At 45.2% G+C, this 20,087-nt stretch overlaps 1 protein-coding gene across 1 annotated transcript in view; it reads right to left on the bottom strand.

Moving 5' to 3' along the window:
- STAT3 (signal transducer and activator of transcription 3) overlaps positions 1-20,087 on the bottom strand; it is a 177,405-nt gene that overhangs the window by 104,434 nt on the left and 52,884 nt on the right. Inside the window, exon 2 of the mRNA XM_077459528.1 lies at positions 3,979-4,122. Coding sequence (XP_077315654.1) covers positions 3,979-4,106 — 128 coding nt within the window. The 5' untranslated portion in view covers positions 4,107-4,122. The remainder of the gene's footprint in view (positions 1-3,978; positions 4,123-20,087) is intronic.

Here is a 20,087-nt window from a genome sequence, read left to right as displayed (position 1 = left end):
ACGACACACCAGATATTCCTAGAGCCACCCTGTGGGAAACACACAAGGCAGTTATAAGAGGGCTCCTGATCGGGATCGGATCAGGGAAAAAGAAGGAGAGGGAGAAACAAAAAGTCCAACTATACAGGGAGATTAATGAATTAGAGCAGAAAACTAGACCAATGGGGGTACGTGAAAGACAGGAGTTAATAGAGAAAAAGAGAGAACTGGAAGATACCCTAGAACAAGAAAGTCAGCATTCCATAAAATAAAGAAACATACCAATGGGGAAATAGGTCCAGCAAATGGATGTCAAATAGAGTGAAAATATATAAAAATAGGACCCACATTCCAATGATTAGGGACAGGGGGGGGGGGGGAGAAACAGTTCGCCACCCCAGAAATTGCAGAGAACTTTCACGCCTATTATAGTGAGCTGTATAATATAGGGGGGAAAGGGGATGACAAGGAAAAAAAGAAAGGAGTATTAGAGGACTATCTGCCAGGCTTGGAATTCCCAAGAGGGGAGATGGAGGCTTTAGAGGCCCCCCATAATAGAGGAAGTGGAGAGAATAATTAAAAATACACCCCTCGGTGGAAGTCCGGGCCCCGACGGATACTCCATCTTATATTACAAAAAATTCCAGAGACATTTAGCGCCGAAACTCTGCGAATATTTTAATGCAGTAGGAGTAGAGGAGAAGTTTCGGGATGAGGCCCTCTGTGCCCACATAGCATTGATTCTGAAAGAGGGTAAGGACCCAGCAGCTCTAGAGAGTTATTGTCCGATCTCTCTATTAAATACGGACATAAAGATTTTCGTCAAAATAATAGCGGACAGATTAAAAACTCTTCTCCCGAGATGGATCCACCCAGATCAGGTAGGGTTTGTTCAGGGGTGAGAGGGGAGGGACAATTCTCTGAAGTCCATAGTTTTGATCCAGGAAGTTATTAGGAGAGAGATCCCCACAGTACTGTTATTGGTAGATGCCGAAAAGGCCTTCTATAGAGTGGATTGGGAGTTTATATATGAGACGTTAAAATATATGGGACTAGGAGAGAAGATGAGATGGCTCAAATCGCTATATTCACACCCGACAGCTAGAATCCGAGTGAATGGTTCCCCTTTCTCGCCCCCTGGAGTTGTTTAATGGGATGAGACAGGGATGCCCCCTGTCGCCGATTCGGTTGGTGATTGCCTTGGAACCTCTCCTGGTGGCAATACGGAGGAACCAGGATGTCAGGGGTATCCGGGTGGGCGAGAGGGAATATAAAGTCTCTGCATTCGCAGACGATGTCTTTCTATATATAGTCAACCCAAGAACAACAATTCCATCCCTCCTAAAAGAGTTTGAGCAGTACGGGCGACTGTCCAACTTCAAAATAAATACGACCAAGTCAGAGATCTTAAACTTGAATTTAACAGAGGAAAAATCAGACAGCACTGGCCACCCACCTACCATTTAAGTGGTGCAAAGGAGAACTGACGGCACAAATATCCAATTTATATGGTGCCAATTACCCTGCTGAATAAAATTAAAGACAATATAAATAAAATGAGATATAAAGCACTCACTTGGATGGGGAGGATAAACGCAATTAAAATATTTATATTGCCATTGGTAATCTATATGTTTCAAATGATCCCAGTTCCCTTACCCCCAAGTTATTTCAGAAAGTTAAAATCTGTGATAACAGTGTTCATATGGGCACGTAAAAATCCGCGTATAGCCTATAACGTCCTAGTGAAGGAGAAAGATAAAGGAGGTGTAGCATTGCCAGACCTTAAAAAATATTACGAAGCAATAGTTATTTGAAGGACAGCTGACTGGAGCCACAATAAGCAAGAGAAAAGTTGGGTAGATTTGGAAGGTACACTAAGCAGTACGGAGTTTGTAAAGACGATATGGATACCTCCCTATTACAGGGATTTAGGGACTAGCATGAGCACTTTAACAAGGCACACTTTAAAAATTTGGGATAAAATTAATAAGAGGCACAACTGGCACTATAACGCCCCTTTAATGTCACTTTTAGATACAAATTATTTTCTTCCAGGGAAAGAGAAGCGTTTATATTTTAGTAGGTGGGCAAAGAGAGAGGAAATAATAGCGGAAGTGATGAAAGGAAATGGGATAAGCACTTTTAGGGAAATTACACAAGAATGGGGACAGAAGCCATTAGATAGATGGCGATACACGCAAATCGCACATTTTATTCAAGGGTTACCACAGCCGCTGAGAGGAAAAACACTACTTAGACCATTAGAGAAATTATTTAAAGAAGCACAATGTTTAGCGAAAAGGGTTTCTAAAATTTACAAAATACTAAGGCAAGAGGCAGACTCCGAGTTCCCAGCTTATTTAGGGAAATGGGAGGAGGAGATTGGTTCATTAAGAAATGATGAGCATAGGGGAAAAATAATTAAAATGACCCACGCACTTCCAAGGGACGTTCAAACGGCTGAAATGTCTTTCAAATTATTAGCGAGGTGGTACTTGACCCCCCAAAGTGTACAGAGGTTTGAAGAAGACAACCGGGTTTATTGTTGGAGGAATGCAGTGCACCAGGGACTTTTAAGCACATATGGTGGGACTGCCCCAAAATAGTCCCTTTCTGGGAGAAAATAATAGAAATGATATTTTTAGTGACAGGGGAAAGGATTGGAAAATCCCCATGGAAATGTTTGTTCCACGATACAGAGAAAGGGATCACACAATATAGAAACACATTGATTTCAGATCTGTTGAACGCAGCAAAATCTTTGATTCCATGCCACTGGAAAACTGTGCAGGTCCCGACAATATCAGAATGGGTGCGGAAAGTAGAATACATAAGGGTAATAGAGTAGTCTATACAGAAATTGGAGGAAACAGGGCAAAAATATCAAAGGAAATGGCAACAATGGAGAACTTTTCGGAATAAGGTACGCCTTGAAAGGCTCGAGGGGAATGGGGAGGGAGAGGGAGAGGAATAGAAGGGATGTTCTTGTTTTGTTTTTTTTCTGGGGGGGGGGTAAGGTTAATGGGTGCGAAATACAATTGTAAACTGTGATAATGATTTATTGGTATAATATCTATTTGTATTTAGTACATGTCTTTTCAAAAAAACGAAAAATAAAGAATATATAAAAAAAAAAAAAAGTGTGAGACAATAGTGTAAAAACACCATAAGGTAAATTGGTTTCTTAAAAGGGGAGGGAGGGACAGCTGATTTTTTTATTTTTATTTTTTAAAGTTAGCAGCTACAAACACTGTAGCTGCTGATTTTTAATAAGCAGACTTACCTGTCTGGGGCGCCCACGATGTCAGCCGCCCGAGGCCGACCTGTTCCTCGGCTCTCGGGTCCCAGCGCCGCCATTCCAACTAAGGGAAACAAGCAGTGGAGCCTTGTGGCTTCATTGCCCGTTTCCTACTGCGCATGCGCGAGTCGTGCAGCGCTTTGTGAGTGGGGCGCACTGTGTTCTGGAACCCACAGTTCCCAGAACACACAGCGCCCCATTACCCAGAAGACGACGCGGAGGAGAGAAGACTGAAGATCACCGCAGAGTAGGAAGAGGCAGATTAGGACGATCTGCCTAGCAACAGGCATTTCTGGTAAGTTTAAAAAACATTTTTTTTCCCCAGATTTTTTGCAACATTTTAATGTACTTTTGTTTTTCAGGGTGGCCCTAAACTTTAAAAAGCAATGCACCTTATATCATAAGAGATTCAAATCACCATGTTAAAATTCCAAAGTGCATCCATATTTTATGCTGAGCCTTGATAAAAGGGGAGTGGTGTTACCCCTGAAATGTGTTGGCTGTTTTTATCTTACCCTTTTTACCAACAATTAAAGTTATCGTGGACTTATTTATCCAGTTTTTGTCTGGCACTCACATATACGTTGTATAGGAGTAATTCTATTTCCTTAAAAAAGCAATGCCATTTTATTGTAAACAGACTTTGCCTTCATTGCTCTGCTGCAGGTGCTTGTAAATAGTAAAGAAAACCCTTTTACCAGTCTTGGCTCTCTATCCACGGTGCAAGAAACTGGCGCAGCTCCATGGGAAAGCTGTCACTGTACAGCTGGTGCAGTTGTTCCAGGTATCTGGTGTCCAGCTGCTGCAACTGGTTCCATTGTGTCATCTTGCGTCACGGAGGTCTGGAAGGATAAAAGGCAGACAGTTAGAACCTAAAGAAAACAATTTTCTATTATAGAACATTTTCTGTTGGAAAAGCACCCTCCTTCGAGAGTAAATAATAAACTCCAAGCAACCATTAACCACTTCCCACCAGGCCACTGCATATGTACAGCCGGGTGGGCGCTCTCTCCTGCGTGGACATTCAGGAACGTCCCTCAGAAGGAGCGGGACCACGCGCGATCCCAACACACTCTTGTCACCCGTACACAGGGCATCTAAGATCGGCAGGAGGGCTCTGTGATTGATCCTCCTGATCAAGTGATGGCCGCGTCCAATCACGGCCATCATGTGATGTAAACAAAGAGCAGGTTGCTAGACGATCGGCTCTCCTCTCCTCACACGGAAGTTGTTCGGTGAGGAGAAAGGATCTCTGCAGCCGGCTGGTGAACAGTGAGTATGAGTCGCTTTACAGCTTTTTACTCACCGATCACCACACATGTAAAAAAAAAATAAAAAAAAATAAATGAGATATTTATAAAAACCACACAAAGTAAACACACATGTCCCCACATAGTAATGATCCCCAAAACACGTCCCCCACATATATAAAACAGTAAGATCGCATGTCCTAATGATCATTTGCATACATATGTCCTTGATCACACAAACCAATTATATACTTAACAGGATTTTGTTTTACCAAAAACAAGTAGCAGAATACATTTTGGTTTAAATTTACAAGCATCTCCCCGTGATATTGCCTAGTGATATTGTCACCGATCTCTGCTCCCTGTGATCGGGAGCAGAGATCAGTGACATGTAAGCAAGCGCCCCCCCCCCCAGTTAGAAACACTTCCCATGGCACACTTAACTCCTTCACTGCCAGTGTCATTTACGTACAGGTATGTTCCTTTAAGAATGCCGCCATGCTATCGCGTCAGTCGGGACCCCCCACGTGAGTCCAGTCGCGGGTCCCGCAGACTTGATAGTCTCACGGGGAAATGCAGAAGTAAACAGCATCTCCCCGTTCTGCCTAGCAACAAGTGACACTGATCTCTGCTCCCTGTGATTGGAGCAGAGATCAGTGTTCACCAACACACAGCCACGCCTCCCCACAGTTAGTAACACACCCCTAGGATACTCTTAACCCCTAAACTGCCACCCCCTGGTTAACCCGTTCACTGCCAATGTCATTTACACAGGAATCAGTGCATTTGTATAGCACTGATTTCTGTATAAAATGACAATGGTCCCAAAAATGTCCGATGTGTCCGCCATAATGTCTCAGTCACAAAAAAAAAAAAAAAAAAAAATGTTTTAATAAGAATGCCATAAAACTATCCCCTATTTTGTAAACGCTATAAATTTTGCACAAACCAATCGCTTATTGCGATTTTTTTTTACCAAAAATATGTAGAAGAATACGTATCGGCCTAAACTGCGGTAAATACATTTTTTTATATATATTTTTGGGGGATATTATAGCAAAAACTAGAAAATAATGCGTTTTTCAAAATTGTCTTTTTTTGTTTATAGCGCAAAAAATAAAAACCGCAGGGGTGATCAAATACCAAGAAAAACGAAAAGAAAGCTCTATTTGTGGGGGGGGGGGGAAGGACATAGATTTTGCTTGGGAGCCAGTTAAAGTGACGCAGTGCCGAATCGCAAAATGGTCCGATCTGAAAGTGGTTGTAAAATAGTCCCATCCCTCCAATAAGCCCTCAGAGCTCTCCTCACTGAGCTCTGCAGAGTACCTTCCGCTCCCCACACCCTGCTTTCTGGAAGCTCAGATAAGCTGTATAAAATGATACACTTTGACTGGAAGTAGAGAACAGATGGCTGCAGATAAACAGGTACACCTTACGTAGGAGGATTTGTTTCATCTCTGTATCACCATCACCGGAGGCAAGTCACTTCACTGAGTATACACTTTAAAGCTGCGAGTCTGGTGGTAGCAACAAAAACAAACTCACAGCTATGAACTTATTTAAAAATTCCATTTTATTTGGCGTAAAACCCTTTTTTATTTTACACAAGTCCAGAGCTGAAGAGCTGAAGTAGTTGCATGCAAACTCTTACTGTTGTATATGAAAATTGTATTCTCTCTATTCATTTTTAATACGCTTTTTAAACCTGATAAAAAAAAAAAAGAAGAAGAAGGAGGGGGGGCGCATTTTAGACCCCCGCAACTCAGTGGCTTGTCTTATGATCAACATACTTTGACTTTTACGATTAGTCTGGCATGTATACATCAGATAGTAGCCTCCTGATTTGAACGCTACCCAGGGTGGATATAAAATAAATGATAAAAAAAAAAAAAAAAATGGATTTGATTTTTATCAAATTTATTTTATTTTAATAAAATGTTTGAGAAAAAAAAAAAAAAAAAAAAATCTATCTAAAGAGGTTTTCTATTTAAGATACATTAATAATTTTGTTTATTCAGCTTGAAATGGAGCTTAGTTATGTAGCATGAGGCTGTATATTCTGAGTTTACCAAAAATGTAAATATTGCATTCAATTAATTCAAGCTCTGCAAGCTGAGAAAACATACACTGCATTGAGGCATTCACACAATTTCACAGTAACCATAAGATACTGACAGTCTGACTGGAATGGTACCAGCTGATTGGAGAGAAGCCAATGTAGCACCAATATTTAAAAAGGGCCCAAAAAACATCCCTGGGAATTACAGACCAGTTAGCCTAACATCAATAGTACGTAAACTCTTGGCGGTAATAAGTAGTAATGAGAACAGTATCGTTAGCAGTAATCAGCATTCATGAAGAATCATTCTTGCCAAACCAATCTATTAACCTTCTATGAGGAGGCAAGTTGGACTGTAGACGTGGTGTATCTGGATTTTGCAAAAGCATTTGACACAGTTCCCCATAAAAGTTTACTGTACAAAATAAGGTCCATTGGCATGGACCATAGGGTGAGTACATGGATTGAAAACTGGCTACAAGGGCGAGTTAAGAGGGAAGTGATAAATGGGGAGTACTCGGAATGGTCAGGGGTGGGCAGTGGGGTCCCCAAGGGTTCTGTGCTGGGACCAATCCTATTTAATTTGTTCACAAACGACCTGGAGGATGGGGTAAACAGTTCAATCTCTGTTCAATCTCTTCTCCGCAGGATGTGGAAACCTTGCAAAAAGATCCAAACAAATTAATGGGGTGGGCAACTACATGGCAAATGAGGTGCAATATAGAAAAAAAAATAAATGCATTTGGGTGGCAAAAAAAAATTGGGGGGGGGGGGGTTAGGTGGATTTTTGCACTCATCGTAAAATCCCTCTCTCTGAAGTTTGACGGACACATCTCCTTTAATTCTTGACCTTAGGTTATCACGCCACCTTCAGGAGAGGACTAGGCAGAGCATGTAAAAACAGAAAGACTGCACAGCACCGCCCAAGGGGCGGTCCCTCCCGCTATAACCCCTCACTCTGCTTCCTGCAGCTCAGTTCGTCAAAAAGCAGTACAAACATAAATAGGAGAGATGGGAGCTGTGTCCGTCAATGAACTTCAGAAAAAGTATTTTATGGCGAGTAAAAAATAAATAAATAAAATAAAAAATCCCATTTTCTTTCGTTCATTGACGGACAGCTCCTTTAATTCTGGACCGTAGGTACGTCACCAAGCAGTGTCAAAAAACGAGGGGTGGAAACAGCAAAACAACTTCACCCACAACAAAAGGAACACCTCAACAGAGGCGTTGCCGTCTTAAAAACGGCCACCATCAAAACCAGCGGCCAACTTATGCATCAAAAGAGGTTTACAACAAACTTGTAACTGAAAGTGTAAATTGCAACCTTACACAGCCGCCTGCAAAACCTTGCAGCCAAAGCAAGCATCCGAAGATGCGCTTGCGTCAACTTTGTAGAATTTAGTGAAGTGTGAACGGATGACCAAATCGCCACCTTACAAACCTGGGAGATAGACGCTTGATGTCGGAAAGCCCAGGAGGTTCCAATTGCCCTGGTGGAATGAGCTGTGACAGGAAAAAGGGGACAAACGCCCCTTTAAGGCATAGGCCTGAACCACAATCTGTCTGATCAACCAAGAAATGGACGAAGAGACAGAACGACCTAGTTTCGGACCAGCCACCGAGATAGTGACTTCCGGAAGGGAGTCGTAGCAGACAGACATTCACCTATAGAGCCCGACCACGTCCAGGGAATGTAAGGCGACCTCTTTCGGGTATGTTGGTTTAGGATATAAGGATGGTAACACGATGTCCTCATTTAGATGAAATGCCGAAACCACCGTTGGAAGGAAAGTGCTGTGAACGTAGCACCGCCTTATCCTTGTGGGTGATCAGGTAGGGAGACTTGCATGACAAGGCCGCCAACTCAGAAACCCTACTGGCAGATGTAATAGCCACTAATAAAAGACTACTTTCTGACAGAGTTAACAAGGGAATATCCCTAATATTTTCAAACGGCGGTTTCTGAAGCGCCGATAGCACCAGATTCAGATCCCACGGAGGTAGCGGTGGTCGAATTGGAGGGAATACGCGTCGAACCCCTTGCACAAGAGTACTCACCAATGAGTGAGTCACCAAGGGACCTTGGAAAAAGACAGCCAAGGCTGATATCAGACCCTTGATGGTGCTTAAAGCAAGTTTCTGATCCACTTCATGCTGCAAAAACCAGATCCTGGAAACGGAGTATGTGCGGACCCCACACCATCTCTTCACACATGGAGATGTAAGCCTTCAACGTACGATGGTAAATCTTTCGAGAAGATGACTTCTGTGCGCTCAGCATAGTGGAGATTACAGAGTCCAACAGAACTTGGTCTCTTAGTACCTGGTTTTCAACAGCCATGCCGCTAAAACCAGCGATGATAAAGCAGGATGAATTAATTATCGGACCTTGCGAAAGAAGGTCTTCTCGCATCGGCAGCCACCAAGGAACATCCGCCATCAGTCGTACTAGGTCGGCATACCAAGGACGTCGAGGCCATTCTGGGGCAATCAGAATCACCGGAAACTCCTCATCCACCACTATGCACAGCAGATGTGGTAATCAGCCGATAATGCCCCCATGGAGCCACCAACACATTGGACGCGTCTGCCCAGTGGTCCTTTGTCCTAGACACAAACCTCTGCACCTTCCAATTGAGCCGAGAAGCCAAGAGGTCCACATCTTGTGTGCCCCACCTTAGGCAAAGGAGTCGGAATACCTCCGGATGCAACAACCATTCCCCTGGGTCCAGCATGTGGCAACTTAGGCAGTCGCCTGCCAGTTTTCTGCGCCCTGGAATGCATATGGCTGACAGGGCCGTGCTGCTCTTCCCACTGGAGGACATGAGCAACCTCCCGTGCTGCAGCCGAGCTTATTCCTCCTTGATGGTTGACATATGCCACTGTCGTGGCGTTGTCCAACTGGATCCTGATCCATCATCGTTGTGATCACCGTCCAATGGAGAGGAAGGTAAGATCTCCCGAACCGAAGGGCCGGATACCTCAGCCACCAGAGAAGGGAATCCCTGACTAACTGGCTCACTCGAATTTGGCAATCCAGGGATAATGGAGATTTGTTCCATTTTGACAAAATCTCCTTCTGCAGGACTTGAGTGTGAAATTGAGCATAAGGTACCACCTCGAAAGTGGCTACAATGAGGCCCAGAACTCACATGCAGAAGCGCAAGGACAACCACCTGCGTTTCACCAACTGCACCGCAGCTTGAAGAGTCTGCAGCCTGTCTGAAGGGAGAAAAACTCTTGCTTCGGAGGAGTCCAACAGTAAGCCCAGGTATTCCAGGCGTTGAGTCGGCACCAACACTGATTTCTTTAGGTTCAGCACCTAACCAAACTCCCAGAGAGTCTGCATAGGTGATCGCTACATCCTCCCTTAATTCTGAAGTGGAAGCTGCTCTCAGGTGGTCATCTAGGTAACCAACGATTGCGACCCCATGTTGCCTTCACAGCACCGGAATTGTAGCTAATGCTTTGATAAAGACTCGGGGTGCTGACACCAGGCCAAAAGGGAGAGCCACAAACTGGTAGTGCTCTTCTCCGACTGCAAACTGCAGAAACCTCTGATGCCTGGGGCATATGGGTACATGCAAGTACGCATCCTGGATATCCAGGGGCGCCAGAAAGTCCCCCTGATGAAGTGCAGAGACCACGGAGCAGACTGATTCCATCGTGAACTTTTGCACTTTCACAAAGCTGTTGAGAGCCTTCAAGTCCAGGATTGGACGTACCCCTTCCTTTTTGGGGACTACAAACAGATTGGAGTAGAATCCCTGAAACTTTCCAGCGTCGGTACAGGTACTATCACCCCGGGCAGTAGCAGGTCCTGTACTTCCCCGAACAGGGCTTCACGATGAGCCAGAAGTAGAAGTAGGTTGGAGGAAAAAAAAAAAAAATCTGTTTGGTGGACAAGAAAGAAACTCTTGTATCCCGATGAAACCAATTCGCAGACCTATTGGTCGGACAGTAGAGAGGTCCACCATGCTGCAAACTCCCAAAGACGACCCCCCCACCCAAGAGTTAGGTAGGGGAAAACCTTCACGCGGTAAAATTTTTGCTCCCAGACTTGTTTGGCTGGCAAAACCAGGGAAGCTTTTGTCCTTCAGCAGGCGCCTTGTCGGACTGGGAACGCTTACCTACCGTGCCTCCTTACCCTTGCTGGACTGTGGGAGCAAAATGTGCTTCCCATCGGTAGCATCTTTAATAATGTCATCCAGCGAAGCTCCAAAAAGTCTCTCACCTTGGAAGGGCAAATCTGCCTTGCTTTTTTTTTTTTTTTTTTTTTTTTTTTTTTTTAGATGCCTGGTCCGCAGATCAGCATTTCAGCCAAAGCCAAATCAGGCGCTATAGCACCACTGCCGATACTGATGCTCTAGAGCAGGGGTCTCAAACTGGCGGCCCTCCAGCTGTTGCTAAACTACAAGTCCCATGAGGCATTGCAAGGCTGACAGTTACAAGCATGGCTCCCACAGGCAGAGGCATGATGGAACTTGTAGTTTTGCAACAGCTGGAGGGCCGCCAGTTTGAGACCTCTGCTCTAGAAAGCAGGGGAACCGTTTCCAGGGCCGCATCAAACATACTTGCAAGGCCATGCACCAACTGGTCTGCCAGCTCTATGCAGACCGGGGGAGACTGTTGCTTCTCCAATTCATGGTGCAACAATGACCATTCAGTAAGGGACTGCGACACCAAGGCCGTGGCCAGCACAGGTTGTAATGCTGACCCCACTACCATAAACATGGCCTGGGCCACTGCAACTGCCTTCCTGTCGGCAGGATCCCTGAAGGCAGGAGTCCCTTCTACCGGATTCGTGGCACTTTATTTGACCTGGATACCGGGGGCTCAACGACCGGAGGAGACATCCATTTTTTCAGGAGGCTCTTCTCAAAAAGGGGTAACGCACCGCAATTCTTCATAGGACTGAAAAGGCCCGTTGTGGACTTCCCCATTCCTTGTAGATGAACTTATCAAAATAAGTTAAAAAATACGGAGACACCTTAGGTGCGCGGGCTGGATTGTGGGACAGCCACTTCAGCAGAGGTTTCTGCTGCATCCTGTATCTTCAGGGTAACCCGCACCACAGTGATAAGTGTTCCTACTAGCGTTTTTTTTTGCGCTAACCCAGTCAGTCATTCTCACTGTCCGAACGGTCCTGGTCTGCATCCTCTGACACGTCAGAACAGGAGCCACCGGTCACCGCCAGGCCCGAGTCTGAATCAGAGCTCTCCCCAAAAGACAGGGGGGAAGGGGGGGTTTTTTACTTCCAACACGACTTTTGGAGGCAACTTGGACACGACTTGTCAACACGACTTGGGGAGACTTACAACGCGACTTTAGGTCGCCCCAGGCCAGGCGACTTTTGCTGTGGCCAATCAGAGAATGAGCTCTCAAGGGGGAACTCAACGCCAATGTTTTTTTTTTTTTTAAACCGGCATGGGTTCCCCCTGTGGGAGCATACCAGGCCCTTAGGTCTGGTATGGATTTTAAGGGGAATCCCCTAAGCAAAAAAAAAAAAAAAAAAAAAGCCACACCACTTGGGGTCCCCCCAGATCCATACCAGACCCTTATCCGAGCACGAAGCCTGGTCGGTCAGGAAGGGGATGGGGACGAGCGGGTGCCCCCCCCCTCCTGGACCGTACCAGGCCGTGTGCCCTCAACATGGGGGGTTGGTGCTTTCGGGAAGGCCACCCCAAAGCACCTTGTCCCCATTTTGATGAGGACAAGGGCCTCTTCCTGACAAACCCCCACCCTATGTGAATGAGTAAGGGGTACATTGAACCCCTACCCATTCATCTGGGAAAAAGTGTCAATAAAAAAAACACAACACAAGTTTTAAAAGTCCCTGGTAACCACGCCCCATACCTATTCAAGTCACCGCGCACGTCGCACAAGCCAGTACAGCGGAAGATAGCGCCGGATCAACATTGAAAGAAAAAAAAGAGAGAGGAGAGAAGGACAGAGGAGACTGGGCTCCTCCGCTAGTAAAAGAGCTGCAAGAAGACAGCGGAGGAGCCCGGGAGAAGACGGCAGACACCGGGAGAAGAGGCCGAACAGAGTGGAGAAGTTGTCTGAAGACCCCCGGAACTGCTTAATAAAAGGACTTTTTAAACTTGTGTTGTGTTTTTTATTGACATTTTCCCCAAGTGAATGGGTAGGGGTACGATGTACCCCTTACTCGTTCACATAGGGTGGGGGGCGGGGATCTGGGAGCCCCCTTATTAAAAGGGGGCTTCCGGATTCCGATAAGCCCCATGCCCGCAGACCCCGACAACCAACGGCCAGGGTTGTCGGGAAGAGGCCCTTGTCCTCATCAACATGGGGACAAGGTGTTTTGCTTCCCCAAAGCGCCAACCCCCCCATGCTGAGGGCACGAGGCCTGGTACGGTTCGGGGGGGGGGGGGGGCGCTTTCTCGCTGTCCCCACCCCCTTCCTGACTGGCCAGGCTTAGTGTTCGGATAAGGGACTGGATCTGGGGGGGACCCACACGCCGTTTTTTCGGCATAGGGGGGTTCCCCTTAAAATCCATACCAGACCTAAGGGCCTGGTATGCTCCCAGAGGGGGAACCCATGCCAAATTTTAATAAATTTGGCGTGGAGTTCCCTCTCGAGAGCTGATAATTCTGTGAGAGTCGCCTCCATATAGACGGAGATCCGACTTGGAGGCGACTTCCATAGAAATCAATGGGTACCAGTCGCCTACAAGTTGGATACAAGTAGTACAGGAACCTTTTCTGAAGTCGGAGCACCTTCAGTAGTTTGCATTAAGACGGCTCTCATTCACTTACATTGATTTTTACATGTAGCGTGACCTAAGGCGACTAGGGGCGACCGGAAGTCGGATCTGAGTTGCTCCTGTGTGAACCGGCTCTTAGGGATAGATTGTACGCCCTCTGAATTTAGAGGGGAAATTACCATTGCTTTTTTTCTCATCCACCCCCCCCCCCCCCCCTTTTGTTTGCGTGAGTCTCAGACCATTGATGCATCTTTACTAGGTTCTCTACTGGGTGCTTAATAGAAGGTATTATATCTGCTTTATGCTGGAGACTTACCTTCAGTTTGGTTTAAAATCTAAGGCTGAAAGGAGCAATGCCAGTTCGATCCATTACCATTGCCTTTTAGTGAAAGTCAGCATCACTTTTTTTGGAGAATAGGTGTTGTATATGTGAGCTGGGACATGGGATTTAAATATGTGATGGTACGAGATAGATTAGCTGGCAGGCGGTGTGCATTAACTGGTAAATCAGGGAATTACCAGTTGATGCACATTTCTTCATACATAACATCTTTTCTGTTTCTTTTGCAAATAAAAGGGAAATATCCTCAGTGGGTAAGGCCTCATGCACACGAGACGCCATGCAAACTCTGCTGGACACGTTTTTAAAAGCTGAAACCGGCGTTTAGAAACTCCCGTTTTGCCGTGATTTTTACAGCGATTTAGCTGTGTTTTACCGCGTTTGCGTCTAGAAGCGTTTAGTTAAGCTAACATAGACCCTCCCCAAGCTCAAAAAAACAGTATTAACTATTTCAGCCATTTTGTGAGACCATAGTGAGTAGCAGCAGCTGTGAGCAGCAGTGTACTTTTATTTAGCGTGTCACCTGCCACAAGTTGTGGATTGTCCACTTGCAATTGTTTAAAATATTATTTTTTTATGGTTTTTCATTCATTTGCCATAATTTGAGATTTTTAATATAAAAAAAAATAGGTCACCTTTAAAAACATTTATAAACGAAAAACGCGGCAAAACGCAGTACCAGCATTTTGCGTCTGTACCCATTTTTTTGCTTCTGAAAAAACGAGGTTAAAACGCAACTGCAAAAAACGAGACTGTGTACATGGACACATAGGATAACATTGAATGAGTTCAGGGGCAGTTGAAAAAAAAAAAAACAAAAAAAAAAAAACTGTCCAACTGCCTCTGAATGCGTGTTTAACAGAGTCTCATATGCATGGTTTCCTATCCCATCAAACAATAGGGGGTAATTTACACAATCTCCATTGACCTACGCCAATCTCTATAGATCAACGTAGGCTCTATGCAAGGGCAAAAAGAAAACAATTGTGTTCTATTTTGATGCATTGTGAAGCCGTGTAGTTCACCACACCAAGTTGTAATGTATAAACTTGACACTTCAATAACAAAAAAAAAAAAAAAAAAAGTAAAATCCCCTCAAGGTCTACACAAGACTCCAGCCTGTACTTTTTGTAGCATGCGGGCTGGTGAAAATTAACCTTTAAAAGTTTTAACTTTAAATATGCTTTCTTACCTCTTTGCGCTACAATTAACGCCAGCACACCTGCTCAAGACTATAAACTTTCTATGAGGCTGAAGAAGTCCTTCAGGCATGCAACCCAAACTGGAGTCCTGATAAGCATCCCATTTTACACATTTCCGGTCTACACCCAAGCTTATACTAGTCCTGCAATCTGAATTTCCTTTTTTTGACAATACGGTCATGATTTACTTCAACGTCTTTCCTTTGCAATTCTCTTTGTCTTTTCTCGGACTTGCCTTGCCACTTTTTTTCTCACATATAAATGCAAATATTTTAAAATCATTTTACCAGTTGCTTTCACTTTCATTTCTCAAGAAAGCAGCCCTTAAAGCAGTATTCAACCCAATGGCAAACATGTTTGCAGCTTACCAAGTCTTCAATGTGATTTTTTTTTAGGCTTTCGTAGTCTAGGGGTGAAGGGATGAGGCGTGTTAAAGCGGGAGTCCACCGGGACTCCGCGTTTTTTTTTTTTTTTTTTAAAAGCCAGCAGCTACAAATACTGCAGCTGCTGACTTTTAAAATAGTGACACTTACCTGTCCAGCGCGCCCGCGATGTCGGCACCCGAAGCCGATCGCTAGGTCGTCTGCCGGGTCCTGCCGCCGCCATCTTGGGTATGGGAATCAGGAAATGGAGCCTTTCGGCTTCATTTCCCGGTTCCCTACTGCGCATGCGCGAGCCGCGCGGCGCAATCTGGACGGTCCCCGCTGCCTCGGGGCACTTGTGCAAAGGGGCGGGCAGTTGCGGAAAGGGGCGTAATCTACGCCCCTTTCCGCAGGCAGCTATCCCGGAAGTGGGTGCAGTTACCTGGATTATCCAGGTAACTGCACCCCCCTCCCCCCTGAAAGGTGCCAATTGTGACGCCGGAGGGGGGGGGGGGGATTCCGATGAGCGGAGGTCCATTTTTGGGTGGACCTCCGCTTTAAATACTCTGTCCCTCACTCCAGCGCTGTTCTTTTGCATAAAGCTCCAGGCAGTTGTATGAATGGAGGAACACACTGGTACAGCAAGGAATTAAAGCTCAACCTAGTTCTGACAAGTACTCAGCTCCCACTTCTGCTCACGCCCCCTAGGCAACTTGAGCGGAAGTTCTCCTCTCCCCCTCCCTTCAATCTTCTGGGACACATCACAGGTCCCAGAATATTGCTCGGCCATTCAGGACACGCAGCGCAACACATGCATGTGCAGTACGTACCCAGCTATGAAGCCGCAAGCTGTCACAGCCGGGTGCCCACACTAGTGATGCCGGTGTGAACAGAGACTTCGGGCGGCCGCATCGCTGGATCGTGAGACAGGGGAGTGTGCGTTTATTAAAAGCCAATAGCTACACTTTTTGTAGCTGCTGACTTTTAATAAACAGAAGCGACTGGAACTCTGCTTTAAGTAATAGATCTTATTCAAGAAGCCCTAGCCTAAACAAGCATTATCCCTTGTAACGCAGTCCAAGAGGACAGCAAGGGCAGAGTTTGTCTAATTTCTGGTGTTGAGTTCAGTAAAGTAACCCATTCAGTTTAAAATCAAAATGAAGCACAAAAAGTTGGTGTCCCCTGTACTCCACTGCAGCTAATGGAGCACAAATCATGCACCAAGAAATAAAAACCCTCAAAGAAAGCGGGTAGTCAGCCTAACACTCCCAGCAGTGGCAGACATCAGGAGTGTGTATAAAAGAGCTCACATGGACGTAAGCCTAAGGTTGATGGCAGCAAATGAATGAAATACTTGTATAGCGCACAATGCGAACTGAATCGCCTCTAGGCGCTGTGGCGAGCTTAGATCATCTGCTAAAAGAGGAAGGTCTTGAGTTTTTTCCTAAAAGCCAGGTGATTTTCTTCCAGGCGGATGTTGATTGGTAGAGCATTCTATAGCCAAGGCCCTTGGACAGCGAATCTCCGATCCCCCTTGGATTTATACCAGGCTTTGGGCACGAGGAGGAGGTTTTTGTTGGCTGATCGAAGACTGCGGTTTGGTGTGTAATGATTTATTTTCTCCATTAGGTATTGCGGAGCTTCTCTATGCACGCATTTGTGGGTGAGGCAAAGGGTCTTGAACGTGATACGATTTTTTACGGTTAGCCAATGTAAGCTCCTTAGCGAAGGAGAGATGGATTTCCAGGGTTTCTTTCCTGTTATCAGCCTTGCCGCCGTGTTTTTGATCAGTTGTAATCGCGCAAGTTGATATTGTGGTAATCCTATGTAAAGCGAATTTGCATAGTCCAGTCGTGAATTAATGATTGTTCCAACTACCACTGCTTTGTCATTCTTTGGGATAAAAGGGATGAGTCTGCGAAGCATGCGCAGCAGATGGTGAGATCCACTGACTACTGCTCCTATTTGCGCATCCATTGACATTTGTGCATCTAAAATAACCCCGAGACTCTTCGCTTTGGTCTTTGGGGAGATAGTCTCCCCAAAGATGGTTGGTGGAGACCAGGAGGTTTTGGTTGTGGGCTTATGATTTGGGTGTAAGATAAGAAGCTCTGTCTTTGATTCATTCAGCTGGAGGGAGTTAGTGATCATCCAGTTCTCTATTGATTTGAGGCAGTTTTCAAGTTGTTGTTGGTGATCTTTTTTTCCATTGATCCGGAAATAAAGTTGCGTGTCGTCATCGTAAGAGTGGAAGCAGAGATCTGAGCACCTGATGATTTGAAGGAGTGGGCGAATGTAAATGTTGGAGAACGGGTGACAAAGGGAGAGCCTTGAGGGACTCCGCAGGTGACTGCCCGAGTTTCGGAGAGGAATTTTCCTAGTTTCACTGTCTGTGATCGATTTCCTAGGAAGGACGCAAACCATTGGAGATCTATGTCTTGGACTCCGGCTACTTCTGTGAGGCGGGCGAGTAGAGTATAGTGATCTACTGTATCAAACGCTGCACTTAGGTCTAGCAGTACGAGTAGACGCGGCTCTCCGTCATCTGTTGCTTCGAGGGCGTCATCCCAAATCAAATGGGTTGAAGGAAGACCTGTACTAGGTTCCCTAAAAGGAAGGCAACAATAACAAATGCGGAAATCTTAAAAGTGCTGCCCTACACCCTAGGAAAAGACAGTACTTCCAGCTATAGGAAATTAAATCACATAACCCTTGGCCTCCCACAATTTCAGAATTTAGTTTAGTTGCATCGTGGAAACAGAAAACGTTGCCATCTGCAGAGTCATAGGTGTCATTAATGGTTCACACAGTGCAAATGGGGATGTTTTCGCTCCCAGCAAAATGCATGGTACTGCAGTACTATGCAATTTGGTGTGACAAGATTTTAAAAGTCACGTTTGTCATACTTTTAGCATGCTCCTATATTTTTGCCAGTCCATTGAAATGAATAAGCTGTCAAAAACGTGCCACGTGGAGACTCACTCTGTGGTGTGAAGTGGCCCTTATTACTCTAAAAGTAGTATTTACGTGATCTTAAAGAAAAACTATAACCAGAAGGGAAAAAAAAAAACCCGCACGTGTGTGTGTGTGTGTGTGTTCAGCTTGTATTGTAAATGACTGCAGCTGAAGAAAAAGGCTTTCATTAACACAAACACAAGCTAACAGTACAAGTACAGTATCTGGTTTGTGCTGTTGTGAGCTAATGTTTTTGTGACTGAAAGCCGTTTTTACAGCTGCAATGAGTTTAAAAACACCAGCTTGTAGTTTCCTTTGTCTCTGTTCCCCTGAATAGCAGGCTGCAGGTCTGGACTAAACAGGAGAGGAGATAGCACTGCACATCAAAGTTCTATTTGCCAACTTGGGGGGGGGGGTTGTCATTTATGTGGTCTGCCTATCAGGACCCCTCTCCTCCTGCACTGTTACTCAAACCATTCTTCATTGACTGGTGTCTCAGATAGCTGGGCAGATGGGCAAGGCTAGCTAAGCGGACGCTATAGCTCAGCAACCCTTGCACAGATTTAGATGGGGATAAGTGCCATGGTTTCAGGATTAAGAACCTTTATTTTGTTATGGTAAACATTTTCTTCCTTAAACCTTTAAAAAAAAAAAAAAAAAAAATAGTAAGTGATCAAATCAGCTGCTGAGTATGCAGTTTCTTTATCCTTTAATCTTTGCCTATGTTCCTGTTTAAACTGCCATGACCCCTTCCCCAGGTTTCCTGTTTCAGGGTGGGTCCTGTAACAATTAAAATGTTGTCACATGCAATACATGTTATTACCAATGATGAATGCCAGCATGGTTATGGGGTCTGCTGCTAATCAATTGTTTTAGTAATTATTTTATTTTTCAAAGAAACCAGCATTAAACAGTCCAGGTATGCATTAGTAACAAATTACATAAATCAGGTAACAAAAAAAAAAAAAAAAAAAAGGGGGGGGGGAATAGACACATAGTCCGTTACACAACAAGCCCAGCTCTGAATCTTATGGGTGGTCTTGAGAAAACATAATGGTTTTGGAGGTAATTATCCACGTGCAAAGCTGAGGAGACGAAACAGGAACTCAAGAGACCCAAGACATAGAATCATTGGGATCGAGTCAGCATACGAAAATAATGTAAACTGGAATGTAGAATAAAATTAAACTTTTACAATATAAAAATCGGGAGACATTGTAACCAAATGGGAATGGGACCATGGGGGGGTGGTGATGCAAGGATACGTATATAGTGTGTCCAGATGATATAGCCCATTACCGAGCCAAGGATACGTGAAAAGGGCGATTGCCAGAGAAACAGGGGGGGAGTGGAAAAAAAAAAGGAAGTAGAGAGGAGGTTTATAGGCAGGGCCTCTAGCCTGGGAGATGGGACTAGTTTCAGAAGATTAGTCTGATTGCGCCATCTCCTTAAAGTGGTTGTAAACCCTTACAAACCACTTTGACCTACAGGTAAGCCTAGATTAAGGCTTACCTGTAGGTCCAAGCAATATCTCCTAAACCTATATGGTTTAAGAGATATTTGCCCGAAAACGGGCACCGCTGTCTACGGCACATTCGCCGTAGACAGCGGCGCGCAGGCGCACTGAGCGCGGCATTTCCAAGAATGGAGCTGCCGCGCGTGTCGACTCCCATGCGCGGGAGTGACGTCATCGCGGCTTCGCCGAATGACAGCGGCGGAGCTGCGAGGCGCCACCAGCAAGATGGATGCGGCGGACTACAGGGGACAGCGGCGACTTCGCTGGCTCCTGTGTCAGGTAAGTGACACATAATGGGCTACTATGCGATGCATAGTAGTCCATTATGCTTTGCCTTTGCAGGGAATGAAAGAGGAAGTAAACCCATCAGGGTTTACTTCCTCTTTAAGATAGGCA

This window comes from Lithobates pipiens, unplaced genomic scaffold, assembly GCF_037356315.1.
Source record: "Lithobates pipiens isolate NorthernLeopardFrog02 unplaced genomic scaffold, aLitPip1_a1.2 Scaffold_28, whole genome shotgun sequence".
In the NCBI taxonomy this organism is placed as follows: Eukaryota; Metazoa; Chordata; class Amphibia; order Anura; family Ranidae; genus Lithobates; species Lithobates pipiens.
This window is presented reverse-complemented; position numbering and strand designations above follow the sequence as displayed.